This window comes from Pongo abelii, chromosome 8, assembly GCF_028885655.2.
Source record: "Pongo abelii isolate AG06213 chromosome 8, NHGRI_mPonAbe1-v2.0_pri, whole genome shotgun sequence".
Taxonomy (NCBI): domain Eukaryota; kingdom Metazoa; phylum Chordata; class Mammalia; order Primates; family Hominidae; genus Pongo; species Pongo abelii.
The window spans coordinates 140,312,253-140,332,759 of NC_071993.2; the positions used below are offsets into that span (position 1 = coordinate 140,312,253).

Genomic DNA, 20,507 nt, shown 5'->3' on the forward strand with positions numbered 1-20,507 from the left:
CTGAGCAGGAGCAGAGGGCACTGGAGCTTCAAGGGCAGAGCAGGACACACCACCACTGATGCCTGGGTCTAGGGATGGCCCCTCGAGGCCACATGTGGCCTGACGTCCTGGGACACAGACCTCACCCTGGAACACAGGCGCTATTCACAGCACAAGTGATCCTGCAGACACATCCGTGGGCACCCACTGCAAGCAGACCGGAGCAGTGGTGCTATGGTGTTCAAAGCATCTTGTCAGTCACGAAGCGTCCTCAGCTCATGTCTGGAGCTGGGCGTCGTGGTGCCATCTGCAGGACACAGCTGGTGCCCGGGACAGTGGCCCTGTCCTTCTCCACCTAACTCCTATCTTGCCAACCTACCTTCCTCCCAACGCCTGCGGCATCCTCCTGCATCCACCCTCAGAGGTTATCGAATGCAGAGGAGCCCAGGATGCACTTCCAAGGCTCACCTGTGACTTTCCGGAGATACTTAGGCAAATGGACATAAATAGCTCTTGGATCCTAGCAGGAATTCTCAACCTGATTTCTCGGAATTCAGAAGTCACAGTTAACTCAAAGAATGCTCAGTGGGCCAGGGATCACGATCTCACAGATGGGTCCCATGTCCCAGGGCGGTGAAGGTGCCGGGGCCATCTCCTGAGTTATCTGCTGCCCGGCCCTGCACCGCCCGTCCAGGCAGCTCCCTGAGGCTGCAGTTTCCTTGGCTCCTTCTATTCCCTGGGCGGTGCCAGCCTCGGGTCCACACCTGGAATCCACCGTCTTTCCTGTGACAAATGACCTCGTCACATCGAAGGCCCCTGGGGGCCACAACCTCCATGAGTGCGACTGGCTGGTGGGGCAGCACCACTGTCCTGGGGACATGCTTCCAGTGGAGAGGTGGCTAGGAGCCTGGGGAGCTTCGTCAAGAGGGTCCCGGAAGGGCCCAGTGGTCAGACTTGAGTGGTGCACCTGGGCCTCACCCATTGCCTTAGTGGGGCTGTCCCGAGTCCACCCCCAGCCCCTGAGCCCTCCTCACCCCTCGGCCTTCCCCTGGGCGGGGGTGGCGCAGGCAGGGGGCATCCACATCACCTCCAGCAGGGCAATGGCACACAGGCTCTGACCAGCGGTCAGCAGCAGGCACGGGCAGGCGCAGGGAGAGGGGAACCCCAGAGTAAAGGGAAACCGATAAGGCCTCTGCACCTGCGAAAGCCGGGCCCTGGATCTGGCCAAAGAACGGTCCTCACGAGGCCACAGCTGGACTCAGCCTAGAGACCTGACCCCAAAGGACATGGTGGATCGGGGTTACCCTAAGAAGGGCAGCCCCCAGGCCTGGCCCATGCTTGGCAGAACAGTGCGCAGTGCTAGCCAGCCGCCTCCTTGAAGACTTGGGGGGAAATGAGTAATCACAGGTGCCTCCCTAAGAGGGAGGCCAGGACCCCGCGGGCACTGTGGGGACTCAGCACAGCCGAGGGTCGGCTCATGGCGTTGTCACCCCTCCCGGGCCCCTTGAACCACCCACTGCTGGGACCCTTGACACAAGAGCTGCAAGCCTCCAACCCTCACTGTCCTCAAGAGGGCCACGTTCCCTTGTCCTCTGAGCCACCAGGGCCACACATCAGACCCAGCCCTGAGACACCACTGCCAGGTCCTGGTGTACTACAGCCCCCAACCCCTCCCTGCCTTCCAGAGACCCTGCCCCAGGGGAGAGCTGGCGCTTTGCTCCAGCATCCACCCAGCAAGACCCTCTCCCTACCTTATCCCTCCCCCTCACCCCTCCCCGTCTCCCTCCCTCTTTTCCCTCCCCATTCCCCTCTCCCTCCCCATTCCCCTCTCCCTCCCCATTTCCCTCTCCCTCCCCATTCCCCTCTCCCTCCCCTCACTCCTCCTCTCTCCTCCCTACTTTCCATCGGCTCCAGGCCAAGCCCACGGCTAGACGCATGCCTGGCCCACTCACGCCGCTCTGCAGGGGCACTCCTTGTGGAGCCCAGGCCCTTTGCCCCCCTACCCTGGGCCGCTGCCCAGCATGAGGCCATACGGGGCGAGTGTGGATTGGGTGAAAGACACAGTAACGAAATGTGGTGAAAATGCTCCTGGGAGCCGAGCTGATCTGCAGGGCCTGTGCCTTCGCCTTCACAGTCCCTGGATCCCAAAGCTCTTAGCTCCTACATGGTCCAGGCTGTGTCAGTGCCACCCCCCACCCCCCGCCACCACCCACGGTCCCTTCAGGGCCACCATGGCTACTCCAGCTCCCTCAGTCCCTGTCTGGGGGACGTCCCCGGGCCCTGCCCAAACCCTTCTCCCACCCAGACCACACCCAAGGCCGCCCACCAGCTGCCCCCCAGCACACCCAACCCGCCCACAGGCGTCCTCTCCCTCCAAGTGTGGCAGCGCCTCTCACGATGAAGAGACTCAGACACTCAACCAGAAACATGGGGCAGCCCAAGGAGGGCCCCCCTTCCTCAGTGGTGGGGACGCCGCCTGTGTGCCTGGCGGAGCTGATGGAGCCCCAGGCTTCCTTCCTGTTGGCTGTGCCTCTTTCTTTCCTCCATCCTCTCCTTCCCATTAGACCCCTCCGCTCTGGTCAGTTCCGAGTCAGGCAAGGGGTGGGCAGGCCCCTCGAGCAGAGGCTCCTCTGGGAACCCAAGGCGAATGAGGAACGCCAGGATAGTGTCAGCAGACAGGTGCAGGTCTGACCCCCAGTTCGGGACAGAGGGCAGGGAGGGTAGAGGGTTATGGGGATGCTTCTCACCATCGCTGTCCCCATCCAGTCACTGGAGCAGCTTGTGGAAGGTGGCCTCGGTCAGTCACGCTCTCTGTAGTGGGGTCCAGGGCTCGGTCCCAGGTGCTCTCATGGAGGCACAGTCAGAAGGGGGAAGGGGAAGGTATAAGCCAGCTGGTCACCAGTGTCAGAGCACCCTGAGTGAGGAGTCAGTGCCCGGCAGGAGCTGTGAGCCACATGCTGTCTGGTCCAGAGCGAGGACTGCTGGCCGCCCTCCTGTGAGTGGACAGAGGGACACAGTCCAAGGCACAGAGGCAGCACCCGGAGCCCACCCCTGCCCACTGCCTGGGCCCGAGACCCGAGACCTGTGCATACAGAGCAGGCACCCGCCGAAAACCTGGCCTGAGTGAGTGCCTGGGGTGCCCAGCAAACACCCACGGAACAGCCTACTGATGGTGCATCCAGCCTGGAGCCCCACAGAGGCCAAGTGCTCAGTGTGGCCACACCAGACCTGCCCCCTGGGAGGTCCCGTGCACTGTGGACATGGGCAGGGCAGAGCCCGGGAGACTGCCTGGGCCAGGAGGCCCCAGGATCAGGCTCTCACTAGCCCAGGCACCTGCTCAGGGCTGGTGCTCCTTGGTCCTACTCTTGGCGCTCAGGCCGTAGACGGCCAAGAGGAGGCTGCCAGTTGTCAGCTCAGCATCTGGAATGGGCCTGGAGAAGGGGATTGACTGTGTCCCTGACCTCAGCCGAGTCCCATGTATTTCTGGGTTCTGCACACGTGGCCTCAGTGGTTGAAATAACAAGGGCAGCCAGCAGTGACTTAAAGACATGAGACTGGCTGCTAGGCGGCTTGCAATCTGGTGACTTCATTCTGGGATCCTGGGAGGAGTCCCTGCCAGGCCCAGCTCCCCTGTCACCCTAGTTGCCAGCTCCAGCCAGTGGCCAGACAGCAATCATCCCCGCCCCGCCCCTTTGCCCACGTGCTGGTCGTCCCCCTGTCCGGGACTGGGGCTGTGGCCAGTTGACTGGCAAAGCTGTGTTTGACAGTGGAGGCTGGGAGGGAATGAGCCAGCTGGTCAGGCCAGCCAGGTGAGCCCTGTGGGGAGCTGGACGTGTCCCCAAACTGACACCACTGCCCCCAGTCAGCACTGGCACCGGCTTCCAGATGATTCTCTGGTCTCACCGTCTTCAGGAACTGAGGCCCTACCAGCCTCTTCCTGCCTCGTTTCCCAAACCGCCTTTTCATTAGAGAGCAAAACCCCTTGAGGACCAGTGGCTGTATGGTCCACGGAGGCCTCAGGTCATGGTGCCCACAGGATTTTTAAGTTAAGGTATGTACGTTGTTTCTTTAGACATAACGCTATCACACACTTAGTTGACTACAGTAGAGTGCGAATACAACTTTTATGTGCTGTATTAGTCCATTTTCACACTGCTATAAAGAAATACCCAAGAGTGGGTAATTTATAAAGGAAAGAGGTTTAATTGACTCACAGTTCCACATGGCTGGGAGGCCTCAGGAAACTTACAGTCATGGCAGAAGGAGAAGGAGAAGCAGCACCTTCTTCACAAGGAGGCAGGAGAGAGAAGGGAAGAGTGAAGGGGGAAGAGCCTCCTATAAAACCTTCAGTCTCATGAGGACTCACTCAATATCATGAGAACAGCATGAGGGAAGCCGCCCCCTGATCCAGTCACCTCCCACCAGGTCCTGCCCTCAACACCTAGGGATTATGGGATTACAATCTGAGATGAGATTTGGGTGGGGACACAGAGCCAAACCATATCATGTGCACTGGGAAACCAAAAAATTTGTGTGACTCCCTTTATTGCAGTGGTCTGGACCTGAACGTGTACCACCTCTTCAGTGTGCACACACACATCACACACACATGCACTCACACACTCATACACTTACACACACATGCACTCACACACCACACATGCATTGCACACATGTGCACATACACTCATGCACTTACATCACACACACGCGCACCACACACACACACTTGCACTGCACACGTGCACACTCAGGCACGTACATGCACTCACACTCACCACACACATACACTCTTGCATTGCACACTGCACACACACATGCACTCACACACTCACATCACACTTGCATGCACACCCGCAAAGCACCCCACATGGAGCACAGCTGAAGTCACAGCACAGGTGAGGGCTTCAGCTAAAGTGCAAACTGAGATGGGTGTGGCAGAGGAGGCCATGACCATGACCTGAGGCCTCTGCAGACCATACAGCCACTGGTCCTTTATTGCTTAAAAAAAAAAAAAAAATGCTAGTGACTTCAGCAAGTCATAATCTTCCTGCGGGTGGAGGGTCTCACCTCGATGTGGGTGGCCGCTGGGGCTGACCAGGATGGTGGTGGCTGAAGGCTGGGGTGGCTGTGGCAATTTCTTAAAATAAGACAACAATGACATTTGCCACATTGATTGACTTTTCCTTTCACAAAAGAGTTCTCTGTAGCACGCAGTGCTGTTTGGTGCATTTCACCCACAGTGGAACTTCTTTCAAAACTGGAGTCATCCTCTCAAACTCTGCCATGGCTTGTTCATACAACTCAGTGTATGAAATAGTCTCAATCCTTTGTTGTCATTTCAGTAATGTCCACGGCATCTTCACCAGGAGCAGATTGCATCCCAAGAAACCACTTTTTTGCTCATCCATAAGAAGCAACTCCTCCCTGGTTACATTTTACCATGAGACTGTAGCAATTCAGTGCCGTCTTCAGGCTCCACTTCTAATTCTTGGGTGGCCAAGAGCATTGTCAACTAGCAGCAATATTTTGAAAAGAATCTTTCTGAGCAGTAGGTCTCAACAGTGTGCTTTAAATATTCAGCAAACCATGCTGTCAACAGATGTGCTGTCACCAGGCTTTGTTGTCCACTTACGGAGCACAGGCAGAGTAGATTGAGCATCATTCTTAAAGGCCCTGGGATTTTCAGAATGGTGAATGAGGATTGGCTTCAACTCAAATTTCCCGGCTGCATTAACCCCTAGCAAGAGAGTCAGCCTGTGCTTGGAAGCTTGGAAGCCAGGCATTGACTTCTCTCTAGCCATGCAAGTCCTAGCTGGCATCTTCTTCCAATAGAAGGCTATTTCATCTGCGTTGCAAATCTCTTATTTAGGCCAAGCGCAGTGGCTCATGCCTGTAATCCCAGCACTTTGGGAGGCCGAGGAGGGCAGATTACCTGAGGTCAGGAGTTCAAGATGAGCCTGGCCAAGACGGCTAAACCCAGTCTCATACAAAAAATACAAAAAATTAGCTGAGCGTGGTGGCAGGCGCCTGTAATCCTAGCTACTCAGGAGGCTGAGGCAGGAGAATCACTTGAACCTGGGAGGTGGAGTTTGCAGTGAGCCAAGATCACGCCACTACACTCCAGCCTGGGTGACAGAGCGAGACTCCGTCTCAAAAAAAAGAAAAAAAAATCTCTTGTTTAGTGCAACCTCCCTCGTCGCTATCTTGGCCAGATCTTCTGGAGAACTTGCTGCAGCTTCTCCATCAGCACTTGCTGCTTCACCTGCACTTTTACGTTATGAAGACGGTTTCTGTCCTTAAACTTCATGAACCAACTTCTGCTAACTTGGAGCGTTTTTCTGCCGACCTCTCTCAGCCATCATAGGGTTAGAGAGTTAGGGTCTTGCTCTGGATTAGGCTTTGGCTTGAGGGAAAGTTGTGTCTGGTTTGATCTTCCATCCAGACCATTAAAACTTTCTCCACATCGGCCATGAGGCTGTTTCACTTTCTTATCATTCATGCGTTTGCTGGAGGAGCACTTTTAATTTTCTTCAATAATTTCTCCTTTGCATTCACAATGTGGCTGTTTGTCACAAGAGGCCGAGCTTTTGGCCTATCTCTGCTTTCGACATGCCTTCCTCACTAAGTGTAAATATTTCTAGTTTTATAAATAAAGCAAGAGCCGTCCAACTGTTCCTTTCATTTGAACACTTAGAGGCCATTGTAGGGTTATTAATTGGCCTAATTTCAGTATTTCTGTGGCTCGGGGAATAGGAGGGAGATGGGGAACAGCCAACCCGTGGAGCCACCAGATCACACGGGACATTTACCCACTAAGTTCACCGTCTTATACGGGCGTGGTTTGTGGTGCCCAAGACAACTACCATGGAAACCCCAAAGATCACTGATCACAGCTCCCCATAATAATCGTGGTAAAGTTTGAAATATTTACAGAATTACCAAAGTATGACACGGAGACATAAAATGAACACATGCTGTTGGAAAAATGGCACTGATGGACTTGCTCGACCCGGGGTTCCCACAGCCTCCACCCGTGAAAAACGCAAGACCTGCAAAGCCCAGGTGCACCTGTGCACGTGTGAGTGCCTGTGTGTGTGGAGTGTGCCAGTGTGTGTGTGTGCATGTGTGTGGTGTGTGCCAGTGTGCATGTGTGCACATGTGAGTGCCTGTGCGTGTGGAGTGTGCCGGTGTGCGTGTGTGCATGTGTGTGGTGTGTGCCAGTGTGCATGTGTGCACATGTGAGTGCCTGTGCGTGTGGAGTGTGCCGGTGTGCGTGTGTGCATGTGTGTGGTGTGTGCCAGTATGCATGTGTGCACATGTGAGTGCCTGTGCGTGTGGAGTGTGCTGGTGTGCGTGTGTGCATGTGTGTGGAGTGTGCCAGTGTGCATGTGTGCATGTGCATGAGGAGTGTGCCAAGGTGCGTGTGTGCATGTGTGTGCATGTGCGTGAGGAGTGTGCTGGTGTGCGTGTGTGCATGTGTGTGCTGTGTGCCAGTGTGTGTGTGTGCATGTGTGTGCATGTCCAGTGTGCCAGTGTGTGTGTGAGTGTGCTTGTGTGAGTGTGCATGCCTGTCTGTATGTGTGTGCCTGTGCGTGTGTGAATGTGTGTGCCTGTGTGTGTGAGTGTGTGTGCCTGTGTGCATGTGGTATATGTGTGCCTGTGTGTGTGTGTGCCAGTGTGCATGTGGTATATGTGTGCCAGTGTGTGTGAGTGTGTGTGCCAGTGTGCATGTGGTATATGTGTGCCAGTGTGTGTGAGTGTGTGTGTGCCTGTGTGTGTGGTGTGTGCCAGTGTGTGTGAGTGTGAGTGTGTGTGCCAGTGTGTGTGTGTGTGTGGTGTGTGCCAGTGTGTGAGTGTGTGTGCACGCCAGTGTGAGTGTGTGTGCGCGCCAGTGTGTGTGTGTGGTGTCTGCCAGTGTGTGAGTGTGTGTGCCAGTGTGTGTGTGCCTGTGTGTGTGTGGTGTGTGCCAGTGTGTGTGTGTGTGCCAGTGTGTGTGTGTGCCAGTGTGTGTGTGGGTGCCAGTGTGTGCCAGTGTGTGTGCCAGTGTGTGCCAGTGTGTGTGTGCGCCAGTGTGTGTGTGGTGTGTGCCTGTGTGTGTGTGTGTGTGTGCGCCTGTGTGAGTGTGTGTGTGCCAGTGTGTGCCTGTGTGTGTGTGGTGTGCGCCAGTGTGTGTGTGTGCCAGTGTGTGTGAGTGTGTGTGTGCCAGTGTGTGTGTGTGCCAGTGTGTGCCAGTGTGTGTGCCAGTGTGTGTGTGGTGTGTGCCAGTGTGTGTGAGTGTGTGTGTGCCAGTGTGCATGTGGTATACGTGTTCCAGTCTGTGAGAGTGGGGGGCATGTACACGTGGAAGTGTCATGCAAGCATACGTGTGTGCACGTGTGAGCATGCGTGTGGTATAAGGAGAGGCGCAGCATGGAGGCAGAGGCAGTGCTGCTCACCTGAGCCCAAGGACACAGTGTTGGTCTCAGAAGGGCTGCCCTGGGTGGCACCTGGGTCCGGGACCTTTTCGCTCAGGCTGTGACGGTGCCACTGCACCCGGGGAGAGGTGTGCAGCATCAGCCATGGCGGGAACAGAGCCGTGGTGGGACCACACCTGCAGTCTGCGTCCTCGCCCCGTTTCCCCATGTCCCAGCGTGCGTTGATTCCGACCATCAGCTCCAACCAGCAGCGGGCGAGTATGCCAGGAGGGATCACGGAGCCGGCAGCACTCAGGCTGGGCATGGGGCCGAGGGGCTAATGGGCGAGGGGCTGGGCAGGGTCAGCTGCAGGTGCCCCCTCCACTGCGAAGCTCCACCCACACCACAGGCCTGTTTCTTGTCTCTTTCTTCTTTTCTTTCCTTTCCTTTTAAAAATACTTTCTAAATTTAATCATTTTTGAGTGTGCAGTGGAACACTTAGGAAGATGTCAGGCACACCAGCACCGCCCAGGAACCTGCTGTCTTGGCCGGACGCACCAGCACCGCCCAGGAACCTGCTGCCTTGGCTGGACGCACCAGCACCGCCCAGGAACCTGCTGTCTTGGCCGGACGCACCAGCACCGCCAGGAAATGGTGGTTACCACCCGCAGGGCAGAAGCGGGAACCTCGGGGCCAGCCCCACCCCCGGCCGTGCCTCCCTGGCCTGGCCCTGGGGCCTCCTTGTCTTTCCTCCCGGTTCGCCAGCCAGGCACACGCATCCCCAGGCACACGCACCCCGAGGCTGCACTGGCTTCGAGCTGTGTGTGCCTGGGGTTGTTGTCTCACCTGGTTTCATAGCAGATTTCTCTGATTTCTTTCCCTGCACGTGTTTCTTTAAGGCCCGTCCTGTAACTGTCGGTAGCTGGGGCTCCCCATGTCCATGGCTGCACGGGACCTGCTTCTGGCGAGACCACGGGGCTTTATCCCTTTATCCCTCCTGCCGACTGTGGCACGTTGGTCTCCGAGGGCTCAGGTGGTCTGCAGGCTGGTCCCACCCATGCGGGGCTCAGCTCTAACCCCGCTAAGTCTTCACAAGCCTATCCCTGGCAGGGGCCCCGTGCATCCCTCTGCGCCCGTCTCTCTGCGCCCGTCTCTCAGCACCCATCCCTCTGCGCCCATCTGTGAGCGTTGCTGGCTGCGCCGTCCTCTCCTCTCCTCGGTGAAGCGTGTGCAGGTCTCTTCCGCTCTCTTCTGGGCCGCCCATCCTTACTGACGGGCGGGAGCCTGTGTTTGTTCCTCACACCAGCCCAAGTGGCAGAGACTTTTCCTTTCGCTGAGTCAGCTTTGGAACCCAAAGTCTGTGATTCTGGGGTGCCTCGTGCTTCTAGGGATGCGTTAAGGCACCCGTCCTCACGCCACATCCACATCGTGTCTCCTCCACAAGGCTCCCCAGTCACCACCCCCTGTGAGCAGCAGCATGTCTGTCCTGTAACTGTGTGTAGCTGGGGTTCACCGCACAGCTGGGGCCGCACCGCCTTCCCGTGGCTGCTGTGGCCACGGCGAAAGCTCAGTGGCCTAAAGCAACTCAGGGGGATCATCCAATAGTCGAGAGGCCGTAAGGTCCGAAATGGGCCCTGCTGGGCCGACGTCGACGTGTGGGCAGGGCCGCCTCCCTCCCCCCGGCACCTTCTGGGGCTGCCTCGGCCACTGTCACTCCTGGGCTTGGGGCCTCCTCCACCCTGAAAGCCAGCAGCCCTGTGTCTTCTCTCCACTGGGATCTCTGCCCTCCCTCTTAAGAGGACTCTGGTAATGTCAGTACAGCCAAACAACCCAGGGCAGTCTCCGCCCTTCACCATCACTCACTTAACCACATGTGCAAGGTCCCTCTTAACGCGTGAGGTGAAACCTTCACTGGTTTCAGGGAAGAGAACGTGGGTGTCTGGGGGTGTTACTCAGCCGACATAGGACCGAGCCCTTGTTCTCCTGTGCGATGCTCATCTACCTGCCCAGGCACTGATGGCTGCTCCTCCCTCACCTTGCCCTGAGTCACGCGGCGGTGCACTCAGGGCTGGTCCCAGGCTCTGCACCCTCCCCGGCCAGGCCACCCTCTTGGGCTCTGCACCCTCCCCGGCTCTGCACCCTCCCCGGCTCTGCACCCTCCCCAGCTCTGCACCCTTCCCGGCTCTGCACCCTCCCTGGCCAGGCCACCTTCCCCAGGCTCTGAGCAATGTGCTCTGCCATGAGTCAGCTCCCGCTTTGCTCCTCTGGACACCTCTGGGTCGGGTTCACACCTCCCAAGGGGAAGCTGTTAGGATTTCACCAAGATTCAGATCCGCCCTCCCTTTCTAGAAACCTTCACCTAAAGGCAGTGGTTGGCCTGACCCCTGGAAATCACGTAACCCGGAGTTGTCCCAGTGAGTGGCCCTGGCGTGCGAGCCGCTGCCCCGACGCTGGGCACCTGGGCACAGAGGGGTGGGGTGGGCATTCCCCGACGCCCAGAGTCTGCCTGGGGTTTAGACGGGATTCGACCTAACAGAAGATGACGCTTGAGTGACAGACTCGTCAGCACCCAGAGGAGGAGGACAAGCTGGACCCCTACCCTGGCTGGGGCTCGGAGCCATAGGAGAGGGTGTTCCCAGCTGCCAGACGGGCGGGAACAACTCCCCGGACACAGGTGGGCCGAGGCTGTTGCAAGGGGCCCACGTCAGGCGGTGGATGGTGGATGCTGGACCCAGCGGAGCCCCCTCCCCCACGGCCCCACGCCTGCACGTCCACGGCGGTGACTGCCCAGCGGCGGCGGCGAGAAAAGCTGCGGCCTCCAGCGCCCTCTGCCGGCCGACCTGCACTTCTCACCGGGAAGGAGCCCGGAGCCGGTGATGCGCCGTGGGTCCGTCCTGCAGCGCAACCGTGCGCCGTGGGTCCGTCCTGCACCGCAACCGTGCGCCGTGGGTCCGTCCTGCACCGCAACCGTGCGCCGTGGGTCCGTCCTGCACCGCAACCGTGCGCCGTGGGTCCGTCCTGCACCGCAACCGTGCGCCGTGGGTCCGTCCTGCACCGCAACCGTGCGCCGTGGGTCCGTCCTGCACCGCAACCGTGCGCCGTGGGTCCGTCCTGCACCGCAACCGTGCGCCGTGGGTCCGTCCTGCACCGCAACCGTGCGCCGTGGGTCCGTCCTGCAGCGCAACCGTGCGCCGTGGGTCCGTCCTGCACCGCAACCGTGCGCCGTGGGTCCGTCCTGCACCGCAACCGTGCGCCGTGGGTCCGTCCTGCACCGCAACCGTGCGCCGTGGGTCCGTCCTGCACCGCAACCGTGCGCCGTGGGTCCGTCCTGCACCGCAACCGTGCGCCGTGGGTCCGTCCTGCACCGCAACCGTGCGCCGTGGGTCCGTCCTGCAGCGCAACCGTGCGCCGTGGGTCCGTCCTGCAGCGCAACCGTGCGCCGTGGGTCCGTCCTGCACCGCAACCGTGCGCCGTGGGTCCGTCCTGCAGCGCAACCGTGCGCCGTGGGTCCGTCCTGGACACTTCTGCATCCCCTGGGCCCCTCTATCTCACTGTCTTATCCTCCACTTTGCCAGGCATCCATGTAGCCGCTGTAGCTCTCTTAATCTCACAGTTGGCACTGCATGGCTTTTTCCATCCAGTTACTTTCAACCTACTTATGTCTTATATTCAAAGTGTTTCTATTCTAGTCACCATGTTCCAGGAGCTTACTATCTATTCTGACAACCTCTGCCTTTGGATCGGAGCTTTTAGCTTGTTAAAATTAATTGGAATTTTGATCTGGTTGGATTTAGTCTACATTTTACTCTTTGTTTTCCGTTTTTACCACTTCAAGTGATTGTTTTGCTCTTTGGAATTCTTCCATTTCTCCTTTACTTCCTTCTTTTGGATTATTTTAATATTTTTTAAAAATTTGTTTTAATGTTTCTGTTTGTTTGTTTGTTTAAGACGGAGTCTCGCTCTGTCGCCCAGGCTGGAGTGCAGTGGCGCGATCTCGGCTCACTGCAAGCTCCACCTCCCGGGTTCACGCCATTCTCCTGCCTCAGCCTCCCGAGTAGCTGGGACTACAGGCTCCCGCCACCGCGCCTAGCTAATTTTTTTTGTATTTTTTAGTAAAGATGGGGTTTCACTGTGTTAGCCAGGATGGTCTCGGTCTCCTGACCTCGTGATCCGCCCACCTCAGCCTCCCAAAGTGCTGGGATTACAGGCGTGAGCCACCGTGCCCTGCCTAGTTTTTACCTAGTCTCTTATGGTTGCTCTAATGGATTAAAATCCACAACCTTTCCACAACCTATGTAGAGTAAAATTGTTCTCTTCATGTAACATTATTTACAGAAAACTTGTGACTATATAGGACCGTTTCCTGCCTCCTACCTTTCCTCCTACAGATGCTGGGCAGAGCACCATCCCCAGTGCCCTCCACAAGGCAGTGCTAAAGTTCTCTCTTTAAACAGTCATTGAAAGAGGGAGGAAATTAAGAAGGGGGAGGCAAATCTTTTCTATTTATCCTTCAGCGTTTCTGGTGTTCCTCCTTCCTTCCGCACAGTCCAAGTCCCCCCAAGCAGCCCGGGGGCTCCCTGCTGTTCTGTTGAAGTCTGCAGCACGGACCCTCGGCCCAAGGCCCACCGTGCAGGTCTGGTTAGGATTTTCCACAGGTGCGGTGCCTGCAGGAGGGTCCCCCCCTCCACCCTGAAGACTTTCATCTAACATGTCCTGAAATACAGGTCGATACATGGCAAATGCTGTTAGTTTTATTTTTATCAGAAAGTGTCTTTATTTCATCTTTATTCCTGAAGGATATCTTCTTGGGATATAGAGTCTGGGAAGCACAGGTTTCCTAGGGCGTCCCAGAGAACTACCAGATGCAGGCCACCTTCTCCCACCGCTGCAACTTGGAGCCCACTGAACGTGTGGGGCAGGGGTCTGTGGCTGACCCAGGTGTTCGCAGCAGCTGGGGAGACAGTACCCATGGGGGATGGTCTCTGAGCTGGCCCCTAGGTCACCCATGCTCCGTAGGGCTGGCAGCCAGGGGTTGTCTCATGGGTCTGGGTGGGGGCTGGAGGCGGTGAGCAAGTGCACCCGGTCCGGGACACGCAGCATCCCGCGTGGACCCCTGGGCACCCTCAGCACCGTTGCCAGGCCCTGCAGAGGGGAAGGTCAGCCCCTGCCCTGGGCTTGGGCCGTGCCTGTCAGGATGAGACTCTGCCCCTCCAAGGTGGGGTTCCTCGGTCTGACAAGGAGCAGAGACTTCGGCCCTCCGAGCTTCTTCCCCTGAGGCTGAGCGGGGCCTTAAAACTGTTTAAAACGGGGCACTGCTGGTCACTGGCCACGCACTACCCGCGGGGAGGGGGCATGACCTGGGGACCCGGTGGGACGCACAGCTCCCTGTGTGACCCCACGCCGCTCGGGGAAGTAGTCCCACCTGCAGTTGCAGAGAAGTCCACAGCCAACGGAGCTCTCCCGGGGCCCACCCGTGCCAGCACCTGGCCAGGGCCCTCTCCAGGCGCAGAGGCCCGCGGGAGGCTAGGCGAGGCCGGCACTGGCTGCTCGGTCAGTGGTCGGGGGTCGGGGTTCGGAGTTCTTGGTCTCCTCCTGCTCCGCCCGCACCCGCTGCTCTCCCTTGCCCCGCGGAGTGGGGGAGGGACAGCGCTGACCCCGGAGGATGCAGGCGGCGTCTGCAAGGGGGTCAACGCCTTCCTCTCCGGCAGGTTTTACCTCGTCAGCGGAGGGGTCCCCTTTATCATCTGTGGGGTCACGGCTGCCACGAACATCAGGAATTATGGGACAGAGGACGAGGACACGGCGTAGTGAGTACCGGGCACCCAGAACCGAGAGCTGGGAGCAGCGGGTGGGCTCTGCCCGAGGTCCCTCCCAGGCACCTGTGGTGGGGAAGCCCAGGACGAAGCAGCAAGGCCTGGGCCTGGACCTGGGGCTCGCCCAGAGCTGCGCCCCTCCCAGCTCGCAGCCCCGAGGAGTGTGCAGCGCCCCCTCCTCTCCCAGGGACTCCAACCTAATCTTTGCCTTTGGACAAGGCAGGCCTGGTTTGCCTTCTATGGGAGGGGCCTGGGGACAAATAGCGATTCGGCAGCAGCACAGAGCTCAGCTGAGAAGGGAAACCCCATGAGTAGGAACGGCCGTCCAGCCATCAGTGCCCAGAGCCAGGCTGGAACCCCTGATTCGCGGCCCCAGGATGGCCCGCCCATCTGCCCTCTGCCAGGCCCCGCCCACCCAGCTCCACCTCCGCCTGGCCCCGCCCACCCCACACTGGCCACGCCCACCCGGCGCCACCCTCTGCCTGGCCCCATCCATCCAGCTCTGCCCTCTTCTCAGCCCCGCCCAGCCCACTCCACCTCTTCCTGGCCCCACCCACCCCACACCAGCCCCACCCACCCAGCTCTGTGCTTCCTGCCCCTGCCACCCAGACCCACCCTGCACCTGCCCCCTGCCCGGCTCCGCCTCCACCCCCACCTGGGACACTTTCCTGGCTCCCCCACCTCCCAAGCTGGTAGGGCCAATAGGGCCCGGTTCCCATCCACACTCTCAGCGACTCTAGAAACGCCCAAGGCCCCCGAGCCGTAGCTGTGCAAAGCCACTCGCTAGTCCGGGTGGGTGCAGGGCCCTTTGCTCTGCAGAAGGAGTCCTGAGTCCTGGCCGTGCTGGCCCCGCTGACACTGACGTGCGTCTCCCCACAGCTGCTGGATGGCCTGGGAGCCCAGCCTGGGCGCCTTCTACGGCCCAGCCGCCATCATCGCTCTGGTCACCTGCGCGTACTTCCTGGGCACCTACGTGCAGCTGCGGCGCCACCCGGGGCGCAGGTACGAGCTGCGCACACAGCCCGAGGAGCAGCGGCGGCTGGCGACGCCCGAGGGCGGCCGTGGGATCCGGCCAGGCACCCCACCCGCACGCGATGCCCCCGGCGCCTCAGTGCTGCAGAACGAGCACTCATTCCAGGCACAGCTGCGCGCAGCCGCCTTCACACTGTTCCTGTTCACGGCCACGTGGGCCTTCGGGGCGCTGGCGGTGTCGCAGGGCCACTTCCTGGACATGGTCTTCAGCTGCCTGTATGGTGCTTTCTGCGTGACCCTGGGACTCTTCGTGCTCATCCACCACTGCGCCAAGCGCGAGGACGTGTGGCAGTGCTGGTGGGCATGCTGCCCGCCCCGCAAGGACGCCCATCCCGCGCTTGACGCCAACGGGGCCGCGCTGGGCCGCGCCGCCTGCCTGCACTCGCCGGGACTGGGCCAGCCACGGGGCTTCGCGCACCCACCGGGCCCCTGCAAGATGACCAACCTGCAGGCTGCGCAGGGCCACGCCAGTTGCCTGTCGCCGGCCACCCCGTGCTGCGCCAAGATGCACTGCGAGCCACTGACGGCGGACGAGGCGCACGTGCACCTGCAGGAGGAGGGTGCCTTCGGGCACGACCCCCACCTGCACGGGTGCCTTCAGGGCAGAACTCAGCCGCCCTACTTTAGCCGGCACCCGGCAGAGGAGCCCGAGTACGCCTACCACATCCCCTCTAGCCTGGACGGCAGTCCCCGCAGCTCACGCACAGACAGCCCCCCCAGCTCTCTGGATGGCCCGGCAGAGACGCACACGCTGGCCTGCTGCGCCCAGGGCGACCCCTTCCCCATGGTCAGCCAGCCAGAGGGCAGCGATGGGAGCCCTGCCCTCTACAGCTGCCCCATGCAGCAGGGCAGGGAGGCAGCGCTTGGGCCCGGCCACTTGGAGATGCTGCGGAGGACACAGTCCCTGCCCTTTGGTGGCCCCAGCCAGAACGGGCTGCCCAAGGGTAACTTGCTAGAAGGCCTGCCGTTTGGCACCGATGGGACCGGCAACATCCGAACGGGACCCTGGAAAAACGAAACTACTGTGTAGACGGGGCAGAGGACACGATGTTCCTGGAGGAGCTTCAGAGCAGAGTGGGGAGCCCATCTGCCACATGAGGTCACTGGGAGCACCAAAGTGACTCCACCTTTCAGAAGCAGTTCACACCCCCTGCCCCCTTCCTTGTGAAAGACCTCAGCGGGGAAACGCTCTGGGCCACGCCCACTCCCCTTATCCCAGTTCCACGTGCTGGTCCCCAAACACGGTCATCCGGTTTCTGTCCTGTGGTCTCCAGTCCTGGGGCACCCCAGAGGCAGAGCAGGGGATTCCATCAAAGGACGCACTCAGACCCCAGCATGGCCCTGCCCGAGATGCCCTGCCACCCACGGAGTCCTGGCTTCCCCTGGTGTGGCTGTGAAGGGCCGAGATCGCAGGAGGGAGTTGCCGTGACCTTTCCCAGTGTTCAATGTGTGTGTCTTGCGTTCTACTCCGGGGGTGGTGGCGGCAGGTCTGTCTCCAGCATTCTCGCTCTGGGCAGAACCCTCGGGACCCTCCGCTGTCATGTGTCTGAGCCGCAGCTTCACAGGGCCCCTGCACACCTCTGCCCACTCAGTGTCCCCTGTCAGCCCGGTCCTTATCATAGCTCCAGCCCTGCAGGGCTGAGAGCACCACGGATGCTGGGGGCTGCTCTGCACTTTGGGGATGGCTGTTAGCCTCAGAGGGCCAATGGGGGGCTTTCAGGGGTCCAAGCCTTGGGAAAATGCCCAGACATCCTTTAATGAAGACTCAACTTCCAAAACCAGCCATCACTGGGACTGGATTCCACTGCAGTATAGGCACTTAGCAACAAGGTTTATTCCAAAAAGAAAAGGGGCTGACAGATGGGACATCCTCATGGACAAAAAATCCCTTTCCCTTTTTCTCATCTCCATGAACATCTGGGCACCAAGCCCTGACTCAAAGGACAGATGTGGATGACAACAAGCCTTCTGTGAAAGCAAGTGGCCCGTCCCTAGGTGGGAGGGAGTCCAGAGAGTCATGGGTGTGAAACTGTGCACAGCTTTCCCTCCCTCCCCCTTCCTCGTCTGTGACACGTGTGCACCCACACATACACACATACACACACACACACACAAACACGTGCATATCACACACATACACACACATGCACACAAACACGTGCATATCACACATACACACGCACGCACACAAACACATGCATATCACACATACACACGCACACACACAAACGTGCATATCACACACATACACACAGGCACACACACGCACACAAACGTGCATATCACACACACATGCACACACACCCAAACACATGTGCATATCACACACATACACACACACAAACACGTGCATATCACACACATACACACACAAACACATGTTCACACATACTTAACACACACTCGCACCTGCGATGCACATGTGCGCACACACGTAGTAGTGTGTTTTCCAGCCACCCACGCACCGGGTTTTCATTGGAGATTGTTTCACCCTGCAAACGTCAATGTCAGCAGACTCATCGGTGCGCTCTGCTATCCGGTCGGGAGATCTCACCAGGAGCAGAGACTCCCTAATGTGCACCTCCAAGAAGAGGGGTGTCGGGGAGTGTTCCCAGCGCCTGCTCGGTGGAAGGGCTCTCTGGAGACTGGCACTCAGTATCTGAGTATGAGGAGCCTCATCTTCTCACCTGCTTCCATAGCTGATGTGAACCCGAATCCCCACGCTGTGCTGTGTACACACTGTAGGTGCAGAACCGTCCACACAAAAAATACAGTCTTGGCATTGTTTGTTCTTTGTGAGGCTGGTTAATAGCATCCCCGTGTGTTTTTCTCGCCCTCGATGGGGGTAGAGGGGCACCTGAGTGTGTGGCCCCCATCTGTGTCCTGGATCCCGGGGCGAGGCTGCTCTCCCTGGCCCCTCCAGCCCCTCATGAACTTCCTGCCCTCAGTGCCCCTGGCTGAGCAGAGAGGTGTCCCACCATTCAACCAAAGAAAGTCAACATTGAACATTAAACCTCTGTGTGTTTCTATACTGACTGAGCCTCGTGAGTCCACTTGGGACTAGTGTTGGGCCATATCCATTTGCACGTAACGTTTTGGAGCATAAACATCCACAGCCCAACCACCCCGAGGGGCTCCTGGCTCAGAGTCAGCTTCCACCAGACCATGGAGCCAGAGCCAAACCCTGCGTTCCGCATCTGACTTTTGTGCCACTTCCTTCCTTGTGTGTGCCTGTGTATCTGTGTGTCGCATGCGACAGAGCATGGGTGCATGCCAGCCTGTGCAAGTGTGCTTGTGTGCCTGCATGTTGGATGCGATGGAGCATGCATGCATGCCAGCCTGTGCGAGTGTGCTTGCCTGTGTACCTGCGTGTCGGATGCGATGGAGCGTGCATGCATGCCGGCCTGTGCGAGTGTGCTTGCCTGTGTGCCTGCGTGTTGGATGCGATGGAGCGTGCATGCACGCTGGCCTGTGTGAGTGTGCTTGCCTGTGTGCCTGCGTGTCGGATGCGATGGAGCATGCATGCATGCCGGCCTGTGTGAGTGGGCTTGCCTGTGTGCCTGCGTGTCGGATGCGATGGAGCGTGCATGCATGCATGCCGGCCTGTGTGAGTGTGCTTGCCTGTGTGCCTGCATGTTGGATGCGATGGAGCGTAGGTGTATGCTGGCCTGTGTGAGTAAGCCTGTGTGCCTGCATGTCAGATGCGATGGAGCGTGCGTGCATGCCGGCCTGTGCAAGTATGCCTATGTGCCTATGTGTTTGTGAGTCCGTGTGCCTGCGTGTCGGATGTGATGGAGCGTGGGTGCATGCCGGCCTGTGCAAGTATGCCTGTGTGCCTGTGTGTTTGTGAGTGGCATGTGGGTTGTGTGGGTGTCGACGTGTGAGTGTGTGAGAGTGTGTGCCTGTGTGGTGTGTAGGTCCCTCTGTGGGAGTTGTGTGCACCGTGTGCTTGAGGGTAAGTGTGCATGTGTATGCATGCTCTTCAGAGGAACAGCGTGAGGCGGCCCCTCCACCCTGCCTCTGTGCGGGTGTGTAACCTACCACACAGCAACACTGTGATGACTTTAGTCAGCTTAAAGGACTAGGAAACAGAAGCCGCCTGTGCCTCTAGACCCTGACAGTTCTTCTCTGGAGTGGTCCTAGCTGAGGAGGCCTCCAGTCCTGGGAGACACACAGTGGTGTCTGCTGCGTCTCCCACAAAGGCCCCGGACAGGGCTCAGATCTGGTCGGCCTGCTCTGTCTCTGAATGAGCCACCCCTGCAGGGGCTTTGGGCAGCTGAGGAGCCCCCACAGGTTCTGCGGGGAAGGGGCTGGGTTGGGGCCCGCACGTTCCACCTGCCTGACCGGGACTGAGGAGGGATGCAGGCCGGATGGGAGCACTGGGCCCCTGGGAGGGCCTTAGCAGAAGGTCAGCTCAGCAGCCACACGCTAGGCTGCAGGGTTGCCCATCAGTGACAGCAGCTGCAGGAAGCCTGTCTGGGGACCCTGGAAGGAGCTCGGGGCCCTGCACTGATGTGGTGAATGCACCCCATGTGCAGAGACTGGCTGCAACGGGCACTTCCACACCTACCCAGTGCCCAGATGGTGCCTGACCGGTCCTGCCACTTGCTCCCTGACCCTTGGTGCTTGCATTTCTTGGGGGACGCTGTCGGGATCAGCATTGGCCTGAGCTGGAGCAGTGGGTGTGTTCACTGTGCGGGGACCGTGGACCCTGCTCCTCCGTGTCTCACGTGGAACCTGCTCCTCCGTGTCTCACGTGGACCCTGCTCCTTCGTGTCTTATGTGGATCCTGCTCCTCTGTGTCTCACGTGGAACCTGCTCCTCCGTGTCTCACGTGGAACCTGCTCCTTCGTGTCTTACGTGGATCCTGCTCCTCCATGTCTCACGTGGATCCTGCTCCTCTGTGTCTCACGTGGACCCTGCTCCTTCGTGTCTTATGTGGATCCTGCTCCTCCGTGTCTCACGTGGACCCTGCTCCTTCGTGTCTTACGTGGATCCTGCTCCTCCGTGTCTCACGTGGATCCTGCTCCTCTGTGTCTCACCGCATCACACTTCCCTTCCACGGCACTGCCAGGGTTTGTACCTGGGCCCAGAGGCTTCCACAGAGCCTTTACTGCACAGGCACCTTCAGGTGGAAATTCTGCCTGTCGTATTCAAGGCCAAGGACTGTTCTGTAGCCTTTGAGGTGGGTGGGGTGGGGGTACCTCGGGCAGATGGAGGCCGGCCCTGTGTCTGCAGGGGCATCGTGTGCCCAGGGAGGCAGGGGATGGGGTAGGGGGAGGGAAAG

General features: G+C 59.0%; 1 protein-coding gene across 1 annotated transcript in view; it reads left to right on the forward strand.

The window, feature by feature from the left end:
* ADGRA1 (adhesion G protein-coupled receptor A1) overlaps positions 1–17,495 on the forward strand; it is a 61,277-nt gene extending 43,782 nt beyond the window's left edge. The window contains 2 exon segments of the mRNA XM_054523092.1: positions 14,084–14,182; positions 15,068–17,495. Coding sequence (XP_054379067.1) covers positions 14,084–14,182; positions 15,068–16,250 — 1,282 coding nt within the window. The 3' untranslated portion in view covers positions 16,251–17,495.
* The last annotated feature ends 3,012 nt before the right edge of the window (positions 17,496–20,507 follow it).